Consider the following 15,419-nt stretch of genomic DNA (forward strand, 5'->3'; position numbering starts at 1 on the left):
TTGTCGAGAATCCAAGCTAACACACGGGATATACATACTAGTGCGGCCTCTAATACCATTAATTTCATTACAGAACGTAGGTACATTGCGCGTTTAGATATATCGGACCGATTCTACCTCCTCGTTTCCTCGAATTTCGACTAAGTTCACGATTCGGAACAATTTCTCTTCTCTCCTCCGAAGAAACTCCTTCTCTCTTAACGATTTCTCTTCTTACATACTTACGTAACTACTTACTTTCGGGTTTATCCTGCAAAAGAAAATGTAAAATAGAAAGTCTTTAATACGGGTATTAATAATAACCGGAGGGATAACTTTCTACGCATAAGAGAGCAAAAGTAGTTCTCCTATATAACCAAAAGTTAAGCTCGAACTGAGCCTGGGATTGTTCATCGTTATGTTTACTTTATACGTTGACTCCCTTCCTTGTCTTATACATTTCCTATAAGTATACACATGACCGAATTCTAGGAAACTCAATGTCTCGAATACCCTTGTTTATGTTTTTCGTATGACTTCATACGTGCTTACGCACATACGTAAATACGTACTACGTAGTAAGCGCTGACAAAGCAAATTCGTTTCGTTTCAAAGATGAAAAAAAAAGTACACACACGCGTTCGTGAATGTATACAAACGCGTAACGAAACTCGTAGTACTTCTGAGAAAAATCGTTAAGCGGGAAGAAGAAATAATAATAAAAAAAAGAAAGAAAGAAAGAAAAAAGAATAAGATCGTTCTTCGTTAAAAGTATTACGCAGATATTTGTATATATTATCGTTTGATTTCTCTTCGATAGATTATCGTTAGATTCTTCTATTAATAAAATATATATAAATGAAATTAAAATGAATTCAAAGGTATTGTAGTGAAATATACATTTGCTTTATGGACAATATCCTTATTTACATTACAAAATGTAGATGTTTGCGAATTCTTAAAGCTCCGAAAATAAGGGCATTGCGAAAGCTTTCAAGCTGAAACACAGTTTCAAGATTGCAGAAGGTTATCAAATGAATACCAGGAAATACGTTTAAGTTTCATGAGCTTTTTGTCAGTATCGCATTTGTCTTTGAAGATGGCGAAAGAGACGATTACAAGACCGAATGGAGTTAAGATACTATCGGATTTACGATCACTTCAACGTTTCAAATTTGTGAAATTTTGAACGCACGAAAGCATTCTGACGATTGCGAGGCTACGATACAATAGGAATAATTTATGACGAAAATTAAAGTTCCAATTAAAATCTCAATTGAACAAATAAAAAATACGATATAAGAACGAAAATAATAATATCTAATCGAAGATTTTTGAATGAAATTCGATTAAACGTAATCCAATTGATAATTAATCGATTAAGCAAATCGTTGATTAATTATCAACGATAAGAAATTTATATTACAAGAGTATAACGAATAATAGGAATGATTTAATTGAATATACATTTAACCGAATCTCTATTCATTCGATAATAAAATTCCGTGGATAAAATCTACTCGAATTAACGCAGAGAAAACGAAGTAAGATCTTCCTTTAATCTTAATGCATTTTCTTTCCCTATTTTTTTTTTTCTTCCTATTACTCTTAAACTCTCCGACCCCAATTCTGGAACGTCCCTTTTTCTTTCTTTTTTCCTTAACCTACTTCTTTTCTATTCCCTTTTGTGTGTACCTATATATAATACCGTTGTACCACTTACAAGATAATATACATACTCTAGGAATAAAAAATATTCTTTAAAATCTATTACGTGATATTAAAAATTCAATGATTTTTGTTTTTTGAACCTCGGCGGAAAAAAAATTGCTTTGTCTATCAAAACTGCATTATAAAAAAAACACACACACACACGAAAAATAAAAAAAATAAAATAAAATAAAAATAAATGATCAAGGTCTCGCTAAAATTATCAGCAATTTCATCCGCTGTGAAACGTTTCTTCTGTATTCAATGAAAAGAAAGTCATTCCGTCTGGGAATAGTTCTTGATTTAGGCGATATAGTCAAAAGTATATATCGAAAGGATAGATAGCGTAAAGACGATTGCTTCCATCGTGCGAAAGGACTCGATCTCGAAGCAATTTCGTCAGTTAATGGTTCCTCGATACGGTGAAATCGAACCTATTGAACGCGATCCTACTGAAATAATGGTGGAACCGTGAAGAAAAAACTAATTCGACGAGAATCGCGATACTTTTTGAAAATGGCGTATTGCCATCTTCTACAAAGTTTCGTTCTATCGAAATACATAATTACGTTGGGAAATTAATTTCTTCGAAGATAATCGAGTCTAAATTATTTTATAAATTTTATACTTTACATTTAAAGCCTTCTCAATAATGTTCTTTTTTTCTTCATCCATTTTAATTCACCCCTTTCATATCGTTTCATTATAAAATTAATCCATTCATAATACCGCGTAATAACGTAAAAGTGATACACGCTTATACATATTATATTTCTATTTTATAAATTTTACTATTCATTTTATGAATGTGAGAAAAAAAAATTAATTCTTACCTTATATTTGTACTTTAAGTTATATATAATATTGTACTTTAATATAACAAAATTAATTGTACTAATATAACCATCAAACATCTATACTTTTACGTTGCACGACTTTTTTATAGATACAGATTTTTTGAAAAAGAAAACAGATAAAAGATCGATTTCTACGGGTAATACCGTATCTGTTCGATCGATTTTCGACGATCGTAAATTTTCGAAAATAATTAATCATTTCTTAGACATTTTCGATGATCGTCTTTAATTTACTTTGATTCGCTTCATCTTAAAAAAAGTAACGTGCGAAAAGGTGAATGGATGGGGTATGGAACTCTTTGGTTTTTAGTTCAAAAGGTTTCTTCTGTTTTGTTTTAAAATGTCGCGTTTTCTTATAGTAACGTAACTAATCTCGCACGAAAGGAGTCGCCACAGAAATTGAATTACTCGTACGTGTCCTGTGCCAGGAAGCAGATAAATTCGCCACTGGGAGACGTTTGCCGGCGCGACGACAATCTTTCCGACATATTAACGCGTTATAGCTTCGAGCCCGTCGTACACGCCAACGCGAGATCATAAATCCTCTTGCCTTTATTGCGTTGACATTAAGAAACAAAAAAAACGAGACAGGCGGAATAGGAAAGAAAAAATCAAAAAGAAAAAAAAAATTTTTTTAATTTATCAACTTTCAATATGGATGTACACATCGTCGAGATTTTTATCAAACGAATATGTCGAACGTTATTTTATACGATTTGTTTTATTAAGAAAGTACTTATATCATTCAATGAAATATTTCATGCACGAATATCAAAATAAAAGGTTGTCTGCCAAACTATTAGCGTATAATTAAATATGTATTCGTTCGATAACATCCGTAACATATTCTACTTGTAAAATATCCAAGATAATTCGTTGTAATATTTTTCACGTTAGAAACGTTCGTCCTTTAGAACAAAAGCGATCTTAAAAACGTTTTAGACGAATCCTTTAATAAAATCGATGTTAAACGTGTTAATTGTCTGTACTAATACGAAGTATCTTTATCGATCGAACGGTTAAAATATTAATCGATTGAATATCGATTCTAATACTTTACTTTTACGTTGTAACAATAAATATTTCAAACGAATAGATAAATAAAACGATTATTCGTTTAGATTGCTTATCTACATTTGACTTGCTCTTTAAACTTTCTAGATTTCTTTTTTTTTTTTATTTACTTTTACTAAAAGAGAAAAATAGAAGAAGAAAGCTTTCTCGTCGAAAGGTGAACGGAAGAAACATCAATGATTCCGTGCTCCGGAAAATCGGAAAACTCTTTTCTCGCCTTTTCTCTTCCATTTCTTTCAACGTTTTCCTAGGTTGCACAAATATTTCACGAGGCTCGGTCACAGTAAGATAAACTGCTTTGCAGAAAATGGGCTCCGTTCACGGTGAGGAGCTACCTTTCGTCTTTGGCGCTGCTTTGGTCGACGGATTCGCACACTTCCCGAGGAATTACACGCGATCTGAGATGGCACTATCGGAGAGCATCATTCAATATTTCGCCAACTTCGCTAGGACCGGGTAAGTGTTCAATAAATTCATTATTAATCTACCGATACGATTCAATTCGTTTCTAAAACAATTTAAAAACGATAATCGTATCTTTGTTGACGTTCCAATACGAACGATGTATTGTACGATATTTACAAAAAAGCAAAAAAAATTTCTAGCGGAATATATCTTTTTACCTTTTATATCATCGAAATATAATTCACTATTCATAACAATCCCTCTTAGTATCATATATCGTATGTCGTATATCGTATATCATATATCGTATATCGTATTTCATATTCCATTTCTCAAAATATAAAAAAGAAAATGTCGATCGACGAGTTACCAAATGAACACTTAAAAATCATTCTATTCGATATTATTGGATTATAACTAGATAGGTAGATATCCCATTCGCACGCATAAATCACGCAAATATTATTTGGATGCGTATGATTTAATCAAAACTAGCATCTCTGAAATCTGGATGGATTAAACGGATTACATCATTAGAATTTGAATATTAATCAATCACTTGTAATTATTTATTTGTTACGCTTTTGAACATCGTTTTGCAAACTATATATACACATTTCGCAAAATTGTACATTTTGCTAACTATTGTATAATACGTCATATATCAACGTAGTAATATCGTCCAAGATTTCAATATAACTTGATCCCATTTTTTATTATAAACTCTTTGAAGATATCCTTTGTTCTTCCGTATCAAATCGGATCCTTTTATAACACTTGCGGCGTGTCGTTAGTGAGACAAGAAAATTTGCATCCCTATTAGAAATTCAAAAAGGCCGCATAACATCTCAACGTCGCGTCGCTTAACCGAGCTCGTTTGAAAACGTAGATACGGAGATGGGTGCTTCATTTCGACGGAATCGAATCTTTCAAATGATACCAACCACCGCACGGCATTCGCCAACGTGCCAATCGTGATTTGCATGGTTACCATTCGTTTCGATATTCGCGATTATCCGGTAAGATCGGCTGTTCGTTCACCTTGAATCGACTTCGTTAAAAAATAATGGCTCGTTGTCAGTAAACCGACGATAGAAGTGATCTCTTCATCTTTTTCTTTTTTCTTTAATATCTCTTTCCTCTTTCTCTTTTTTCTTTTTTATAATCGCGAAATAACTTTTTCGTTTCTTCGTTTCTCGTTCGTTCAACGACATATGGTCGAATTTTCTCGATCGGTCTCGAAACGAGTTCGCTCGCTAGATACGCGAATCGAATTTCATGAAAAATCGTGATACTGTAGGATGATAGAGAAAGAGAAAAAAATTAAAAGGAAAAAAAAGAAAAGAGACAATATAAAAAAAAAGAATTAAAAAGGAAAAACAATAAAAAAAAAGTTAAAAATACAGGGAAAAGTAGAAAAAAAAGGGAGAGAAAATATTTTTTTTTGTCCACGGCCACGACGGAAGGAACGAATTTTCATCTCGCTTCCTCATGAATATGGAAAATTAGACCTTTCCGGTAGATAGGTCTCCTCGTTTCTTTTTTAACGCGCTTCCCGTAAATTGATTTCGCACGACGCGGCTGGTACGATGCTATTCACGTGAGTTGTTTCTAATTCGAAGAGGAACCGAAGGCGAATGAATGATGTTCTTTGTCAAATCTAACGAGTGTTTATTATATAAATCTAATCTAAACAGTTGGATAACACAAAAATAGACATTAACGTATTTTCTTGGAACGGGGAAACTAAATTTTCTCGATATTAATTCCTTTTTTTCTTTTATATTTGTATACATTATCCGGTATTATTATTTTTCTGCAATAAAATTACAATTATTGTCGTCTGTTTTACCCATCAGATTTTTTCGTCCAAACGAAAAAATATTATCAAAAAAAAAAAATTATATAAATATATAATTATTATTATTTTTTTTCTCAATGAGATTACTACTACCTCTACTATTCTTTTATCAATTATTAACTATGTCAATCAAAAATATTATCTAAATAAATATTATATACCTACGTAGTAATTTTTGTTATTATTATTACATTCTTTTCGAATTGTTTTAAATATGTTCAAAGAAATTTTATCGAATGATATCATTCTATAACAGGTACATCGAACTAAATCCAAGCAGATCAATTGCCATAAAGCTTATCGTCTTACAAACTCGACTCGAAACGTTCACGACGGTGGCTCTCGATTTCGAAGAGGAAAGATAACACAACATCCCTCCTTCTCCTCCTCCTCCTTCTCTCGTTATTCCTCTCTCTTGATCCTTCTCCCCTTTTACGTAACATTCTCGTCCACCGACGAACACGTCTGTCTCTAGCTTAGGCCACGAACTGCACAAACTCGATCCTCATCGCAAAACTAGCAAGTTATTGGCGACATATGCGAAAGTACAGGCCCCATCCTCTACATGAATATTCAAGAGTTAGCTTGAAACAAGCCAACGACGATATTTCGATCCATTCGAGTCGAGTGAAATTTCCTTCGTCCGATAGTCTCAAATTCTCAATCATAACTATCGGCGCTCACGCCCATATAGGATGATGTGTCAACAATTTTTCTAGAACAATGAATTTCTAAAAGATTTTCGAAGATATTATTCTGGCAAACAATTTTATTTCATTTTGATATAAATGTTTTAAGCGATCAATGCTTCAATCGATATTACTTTATATATCGATGTAATATTATTCATTCGTAATAATTATATTCGTCTATTCTCCCATATTGAATATTTTTCTCGTCATTAAGTATTTCCTTTTTTGTATAATATAACCTTTTATTCTAATGGAATTTATTCCCTTTTCCATTTTGTTATCACAAGACGAGATTTGCTTCAACAGACGAAAAGAGGAAAGGAAACGATCGAGAAATCACAACACTCACACCTTCTCCTTTCACATGTACATAGTACCTTTATCAGACTAATGGTATTATCCCTTCTTTCGTATTTATAGCCATTTATTATGTATACATGCTTCCTTTTATCGAAATTCGACCATGATTTCTACTAATACTTGCTTACCTTCGACGAAATTTTTCAAGATAATCTATTAATAATTAAAAGGGCAGAGAGAACATAGAGAGGAGTTAGAAGATAGGGAAGAAAATATAAAATTAATTAAAATTAATCCGAAAGGACTAACGTAAGATTTTCCCTTTGTTTAACTCGGCACTCGAACAAAAATTAAATTTTAATCAAGCAGAGCTCAAAGATAATAATATCGAGATTAAAACTTATACGATACAAATAAGTGGAGGTTAAATTCTAAAAAAGGATACGTCGGATTAAATATCTCTAAAAAAATAAAATAAATGTAGTTTGATTAGATAATACGTGATATATCAATAAGCTAATTCATAGGATACCGGTAAACAATTTTTAAAGATCTTTTAAAAAAAAATGAAATCGTGATCGAATGATTTGAAAATATAACATAACATTCGCTTAATTAAGCTTTAAACAATTTCCTAATCCTATCTATTATTTGAAACCAATGAGAAAAGATTTCTCATGTTTTCTTCTTGACTCTTGTCTGCTATTTTCTGTTATATATTGTTTAAACCCTTTTCAACCCGATTCTTTATAATGGAACTATCTTCTATTCTTTCCTATCACGTGTAAGCTCTATCATTCGATCATTTCCGTTCTTTTTCGATCGAAAATCTTCGATCCTTTTGTCTCAAGTCTCTGTTACTATTGTTTCTTCTAGAACCTATTTGTACGACTGTCCGTTACCTTTCTACTGTATTTTCACTGGTCTTTGACTTTTCTTTGTCCATTGTAGAACTTCATGTCATCCAAATCTATTATCTCGTAAAACGTAAAATCGTACTCCATTCTATCTTTGAGATTTTATGTTATTTAATTAATTAAACTTTAACAGTTACTAAAACCTTACAATATATAAGAATAGATATTTGAATATCCCCTATTGAAATGACTTATCCTATATATAAAAGATATATATATATATATATATATATATATATATATATATATACATACACATATATATAGAGGGTTATATAACGCGTAGAGCAGGAAGCAATATTGGCGTTTGAGGGTGGAGGTAGAAACCCTTCAAATTTCCCGAGTTTTTCTTTCAACGTCTCTTTTGTTATACCTCCGAGCTTCCATCGTACAAAGGCAAGTGTCGTTGTACAAGCGCATACATGTGTGTGTCTATGTGTATTTGTATTTGTGTATGCGAGAGAGAATCTTCCCTTTGATCAAAACGTTCTATTATTTTACTAATAATTAAAGAATCGATTATTTTACTTTCATTACCATTCGAAATCGATATTAACCAATTGTATTAATTAATCGGACCGATTTTAATGAATTTAGAAAAGAACGAAACAAATCGTTCGACGCGAACCGAGCGATAAAATTTTTATCTCTATTTTTTTTTCTTTTTATTTTTTAAATATTCAGGACCACCATATACGAAAAGGACAAGAGAAAGAGAGAAAGAAATAAAGGTAACATGGCTCTATCTCGAAACGATCGATGTAATTGCTATGGAAGCCGGCATTAAATCGTCATTGTACAGAGAGAGACAAAGAGACAGAAAGAGAAAAAGAAAGAAAAAGAGAGAGAGAGAGAGAGAGAGAGAAAGAGAGAGAGAGAAGAAGAGAAATGTTATATTGACCGTGTACATATTATTATACCCCTTGGTATAATTTATCACAATTTACGTCCGCGAGACTGCATCGTCACACGTCGTAATTCAAACTTGACCGACGCTAACTCCAGAGATTATCTCCGCTGTCCACCTGGACTCTGACCACCATCACGCTTGTAGTACCACGTCCGTCGCATCGGTATCATCCTAGTAACTTCAACGTTTCACGACATTCTCGCGATCACGATTCTGATTTAATCACTAGCGATCGAAATCTCGATCGGAACGTTTCCTTAATACCGATGAATATTCAGTAACAGCAACGTGCAATATTTATATTGTTAATAATAATAATAATAATAATAATAATAATAATAATAATAATAACAATGATGATGATGATGATGATGATGATGATAGTGAACCTCAGCAAATTTGAATATAAACGAGAAAAATCATGCTGCGTTTTCTTTTTTTTATTTTTATGATACACCCTGAAGGAATTGTTACATTATACGTTACGTATTTGATGTGAACTCTCCGATGTAATTTAATATGTATTTATTTATTTATCGATTTATTTATATATTTATTTTTTTTTTTATCTCTCTTATGAAAGGACGTTACGTTTAATATTATACGATTGGAAATGAGTAAACTACAGCTTAATTTAATGGAAGATAATATCGCGAATTACGCTATGCAGATGAGTTTGGGATCATATTTTCTTTGTAGAACGATCTTCCATGTTTCTCCGAGCTAAAAATACATTCCGATATAATGCAAATGCGGTCCTCTTTTTTCTTTCTTTTCTATTTTTTTTTTCTTTTTTCTTTTTGTTGCCTCGTTTTTCTTTCTTTTTTTTCGTTTTATTTTTTTTGTTTTTTCTTCCTTTTTATTTATTTCGAAACGCCAGAAAATGACTATTCGAACGGTGTGATTCGTATTTACCGGATCGCGAACGAACGAATTTATCCGTTCGTTTCCGTTCCTCTTTTTTCCGTTATTCTTTCGCGCTTTGCCATTGTTACGGATCGCTTAACGATCAGTGAAAGAAAGAGAGAGAAAGAGAGAATGGAAATGAATGAAACATTGAACGACTCGCTATTTGTTCGTCATTTATAGCGTTTTAACCGTACATCAAACTATAGAGATCAATGAAATAGTTCGAAGTGTATGTATGTATATATCTATGTAATAGATGAATGTTTGTCTATTTTAACTAGACAAAATCTCTCTCTCTCTCTCTCTCTCTCTCTCTCTCTCTCTCTCTCTCTCTCTCTCTCTCTCTTTCTCTTTCTCTCTCTCATAAATTTCCATGGATTACATAATCTCCAATAATGAGATAAGAAAGAAAATAATTCATAAGAAAAGATTATATATCGAAAGCAAAAATTTTCCGATAGAGATAGTCGATAAAGAAGAAAATTGAAATGCGATAATCTTTCTTGCAATAATGAAAATCAATCATATTAATAGTGATTAAGATCGTATCACAAAAGGAAATCTATCTATTGTAAATGTAATACCTATGTTTTCTTAATCGAATGATCAATGTATTTTTTTCTTTTTTCTATTTTTAAACCTATACAAATTCTATTAAGAAAATCTATCATCGAATAAACACACTTCTATGCTATATACAGTTATATCTTTTGATCAAATATTTTTAAGTATCGATGCGTGAACAATTTATTTTAAGTGTTGCAAACAAAAAAAGAAAGAAGAAAAAGAAAAAAAATTATATCATTATCGAGTAGAATTTTCAAGAACGTAATATAAATTCCTTTCATCCGATAACTTCGTTTGACTTGTTTTTTTTTTTACTTCTTCTTTTCAATCCCATAATATAATTTATCATTTATTTGGAAAGAAAGAAAGAAAGAAAGAAGAGGAAGAAAAGAAAAAAGAAACGATCAATAAATTCTTCTCGCGAATTAGATGATAAAGTTCATCAACTTCGCTATTAGATTTACGAAAGATATCACAGCATTCTATGACGAGCAGATATTTTTTCTTTTCCTAAAAAAAAAAAAAAAAAAAAAGATAGAAATATAAAGAACGTACAGAGGAAATGAATTGATGGAATGCAGCGACGAAATAAAGAGAAGAACATAAAGGGTAAAAAAAGATAAAGAAAGGTAAAAAGAAAATCAAAAAAGAACGAAAAAAGAAAAGAAAAGGGAAAAAGAAAATAGGGGAACGGTAGAAAAGGTAAAAGTATGTATATATTTCTTCGTTCCTACGTAAGTACGAAGACGCGCGCAAACATGATTTTCACGCGAATCTGCCCTAATAGAATTTTTCTCCCTCGGCATTGGAATACTGACGCCTAGAGCGTAAGGTTCGGTATCGCTCGTATAAGGTAGAATACATCTGTCTCCAGTGAACCATGAAGAAAGACATTATGCCACGTATGGCTTCTTTTCAGTAGCATACTCCTTTCTTAACGATATATCTATATGTTGGTCTAATACTTTCGCACATTACAAGCGTACATACGCAATTCAAATATAGTAAAGCACAAATACATTTTCTTCTCTCTCACTATTCTTATCAATTCTCTTTGAAGATATCGAAGATAATGTATTTCTTTGAAATCTCTTTCTTAGTGTTTTTTTTCTTTTTTTTTTTTTAGTAAATTGTTTAGAGTATAATATATTTGGGTATAATATATATATATATATATATATATATATATATATATAATGTGTATGTGTGCGCGTGTGTATATAAATATATCGTATGAATTATCTGAAAAACGGATATCATCTTTTTTGTTTTTTTCTTTTTATTTTTTTCTTTATGACGTCGGAAAAAGTAAATGAAAATGTCGTCGCGTTCGATCGTAAATGAAAAGAAACAGTTTTCATTTTTTAACGACAATACCTTCTTATTTCTTAAATTATTTAGTATGTAATTATTTTAGTACTTATTAATGCATTCTTCTCTATGAAAAAGTAAAAAGTAAACAGCTGGTTATATAATTTGAATATAAATTTAATTAAATGTTCACGCATCATAATTATCAAACGTTAAGCGACAATAAAAGGATAACGAATCAAAGGGCAAAACTCAGCTTATATAATGCATATAATAATAAAGAAGCATTAATCATTGAACAAATTTTGCTTTTCATATCCATTCCCAGGTATTTAGAGATTAATAATTATAATGTTATCGGTTTTTATGGCAAAATCCTTTCCCCGTATATCTATTATCACAGAGGAAATTATTGGAGTATCAATAAAGTTGCAACGAGTGAACATTAAGGCCGATTATTCAAATAAAAGCCAGTATATTCGATTAACCTTTTAGCGCAATTAAATGTTTCACGAAACAATTGATGAACGATTTGATGAGGTACTTTGTATCACTAATGTGTACACTTTATCAAGCTTTTCACTTGAAAATATTGTTCGGATTAGCATTTTTATTAATGCTGTAAAAATCATCGAAATGCACGAAACGCACAATATGCACATATAAAATATTTACGCATATTCAACATTTTTCAAAGAAAAATTCGAGTATATTATCGATCAATGAAGAATAAAAGATTTCGATCGATCGAAATTTTTTTTTCTTTGATTACGTATATACATACATAATATATATACATATATATAATCGATACTACAAAAAACAATCAACAACATGTGTGTGTGTGTATATATATATATATATATATATATATATATATATATATATATAAATGACGAATAATCTTTATGAAAACGATTATATCTTGCTAATTTCAACATTTTTTCTTTCTATCAAAGAAATAATCTTTGAAAGATTATATCTCGATCTTTGAATATTTCGAAAAAGCAGAAAAACATATTCCATTGTCCAAGAACAGATCGTTCGAGGTCTCATCTGAGAGAATTACAACGACTTCGACTAAAGCTCATCGACCTCTTCGATGTAACTCCGTCTTTGGCTCTCTGCTCGGTTTCCTTGCCCTCTGATAACCTCGAACCCGTTATCGATTCTTCACCCCACTTCACTCGCTTCCCTCGACACCCGAGTACCTACTTTTCTCTCTATCTCTATTTCTATCTCTCACTCTCTCTCTCTCTCTCTCTTTCTATCTCACTCATCTCTCTCTCATCTCTTCATCCATTATGCATACCTAGCTTGAGAGATAAGAGAGAAAGAGAGAGAGAGAGAGAAAGAGAGAGGAAGAAAGAGAAAAGGGAAGGACCTTCTAAGTAGCGGTTTACCTGTTGCAATGCATGAATCTGCGTGTGATGCATCATCTTCGAAGACACCTAGAAAATATGCATAAATTGAAACATCAATAATCATTGCATAGGCTGAGCATCATTTTAATCGATTATTATTTATTTATTGTCACTTAGTAAGATTTGCAAATTTTTTATCGGACGCATAAATTTTAATCAATGGTTTTTTATTCGTCGTTATTAAAAGTTCTGCATATATATATATATAATTATTTATTATTAATTATAAAACTTTGGATATGTACTATTGATAAAATATTGTAAAACATCGTGTAAACTATTTTCTAAAAAATATTCATTTAAGCTACGCTTTAAACTTTGAATATACGAAAAAGGAGGAGGTAAATAATCGTACTTCATGTTTTTCAAGAAATCGGAGAATGATATAATACGATTGTGCACTCGTATGAAAGACCATTCTTTATTCATCGGATTTGTCTAATTGTAGGGAAAAATCGATTTGTACGGTGAAAAGCGCATGCGACGCGTAACGGCACGTAACCAGCTTGTCTAGTGAAGTACAAATTCATAGGGGTCAAATATGATTGGGAAAAAAAGAAAAAAAAATAAATAAAAAGTAAAAAAAAACAATTTAAAAAAATAATAATAAAAGGAAAGAATACAACGAGCGTTATTTTATCCGAACATATCAATCGCAACAGAAACGTTTACATTCGTATTATATCGTAAAATTGTGACTCAAGCAAAATGTTTAAAAAACAATAAATAAGATATTAATAATTCGTTCAATTCTTATTTATATATATAAGCATGCACACGTGTACGTAATATATATCATATATGTTACATATATACATATGTATATATAAGAAAACTTATTTATATGATCTAATGAAGAAATATTTTATAATAAATAAAAGCATTACAAATAAATACACAATACTTGTGCTATTTTTATATAATCGATGTGCTATTTTTTATAAAATATTTTCTCGTTTTTAAAGTTATTATAAGATATAAACTCAATATTTGGCTTAAGTTGTTCATTAGCAAATCTAACTTTTTTCGGACGAATCATAATAATATTATGTCTTTTTCGTGACGAATCCAATACGGCTCCGCAATACGCACGAAAGCTCAGATAATAAAACAATTCGAAAGAAGTCAATAAAGAATATCCCAAAAACAATCCGGCGATACCACCAAAGCTTACCACTAAATCCATATAACCAAAACGAACTTCTCTACGGTATAAAACGTTGGGCCAGTTTAAAATAATTTCGGTAGGTGATAAATTTTGCGTATCGTTATCAAAGCCCTCTATCGTTTTCATTAATCTATGTACTGTAAAATTACAAGGTAAAATGCATTTACAATCAATATATTCGTCGTATGCCTTCGTCAAACAAGAATATTGAGAAAGTGAACATTCTTTGATATTTTTCTTCTTCAAAAACCATGGTAAACAATTGCATTTTTTCAATATATCCTTCGCCAAGCAATTCAATCGACAATTATTATAAGACCATTGGGCTTTATTATAATGACATTGTCTTTGATAATCCGACATCATTTGAAAATCCGTAGTTACATAAGTACGAAATACTTCGATCTGCATACTTGAAGGCATTCTAAGCTTGATGTGAGGTATAATGTTACGACTAGGTCCTTTATCGAACTTGTCCATTATATAAAGTCTACAAAGAAAGAAGAAATTAAAAATTTTCAATTATAGAACGTCGAAACGTTACATTAATAAGTAATTCTAAATTTTTGTAAATAAACTATCTATATCACTTTAATGGAAACAACGCGGATTTGAATTTCAATTGGAAAGGTGTGTCCGTAATCAAAATGGTCTTAGAGAAATTAAATTTGCAACAAATTCCAGCAGGTGTGACGACCTTCCTAAAGTCCTTCCCACGAATGTTTCTCTTATTTCTGAAAAAAAGAAAAAAGAAAAAGATATATTTCTTTCATTTTTTTTTTATCTTTGCCTTTGGCTTTTACCTTCAATAAAATATTATGTTAAAGGACGTTAGTTAACTCACATGACAATAACGTTTTCTAATATAGCATCACATCGAGGTGTCCATTGTTGAAAGGCATTATAGAAATTTGTTACTTTCTTCGATATCTTTTCTTGAATTTCATCGCTTATTTTCTCATCCCACTTCCATTCGTATATTTTTTCGTAAAAACTTTTTTCGGACTATACGTTAGAAACATGATATTAATTGGACGATAATAATTTCTTTTTAACGATCGATTACGATAGAAAGACGTAAAAGTGTCGAGTTAAAATATTATCTCGTGTCATACCCCGTTTGTATCAGAAACATTTAATTGATTTCCTTCGAAGCAAAGAAATAATTGTGGGAAAAATAGTTTTTCTTCGGACACGTGTGTATCCAATGCCGTCAACGTCGGATTATTTTGAAACTTATTCCAAAGTGTTATAATCGTGACGATCGTTATTACGATAGATGCTATCGTTAACAGAAACCATAGTCCTCTAAAGAGAAAAAAAAGAAGAAGAAGA

At 31.1% G+C, this 15,419-nt stretch overlaps 1 protein-coding gene across 7 annotated transcripts in view; it reads left to right on the forward strand.

Moving 5' to 3' along the window:
* The window catches only part of LOC127065600 (neuroligin-4, X-linked-like), a 219,171-nt gene that overhangs the window by 181,586 nt on the left and 22,166 nt on the right, over nt 1–15,419 (forward strand). For all 7 annotated transcript variants that reach the window (XM_050998161.1, XM_050998158.1, XM_050998162.1 and 4 more), the window contains one exon: nt 3,925–4,076. In XM_050998161.1, coding sequence (XP_050854118.1) covers nt 3,925–4,076 — 152 coding nt within the window. The remainder of the gene's footprint in view (nt 1–3,924; nt 4,077–15,419) is intronic.

The sequence above is a fragment of the Vespula vulgaris genome, chromosome 8, assembly GCF_905475345.1.
Source record: "Vespula vulgaris chromosome 8, iyVesVulg1.1, whole genome shotgun sequence".
NCBI classification, from domain to species: domain Eukaryota; kingdom Metazoa; phylum Arthropoda; class Insecta; order Hymenoptera; family Vespidae; genus Vespula; species Vespula vulgaris.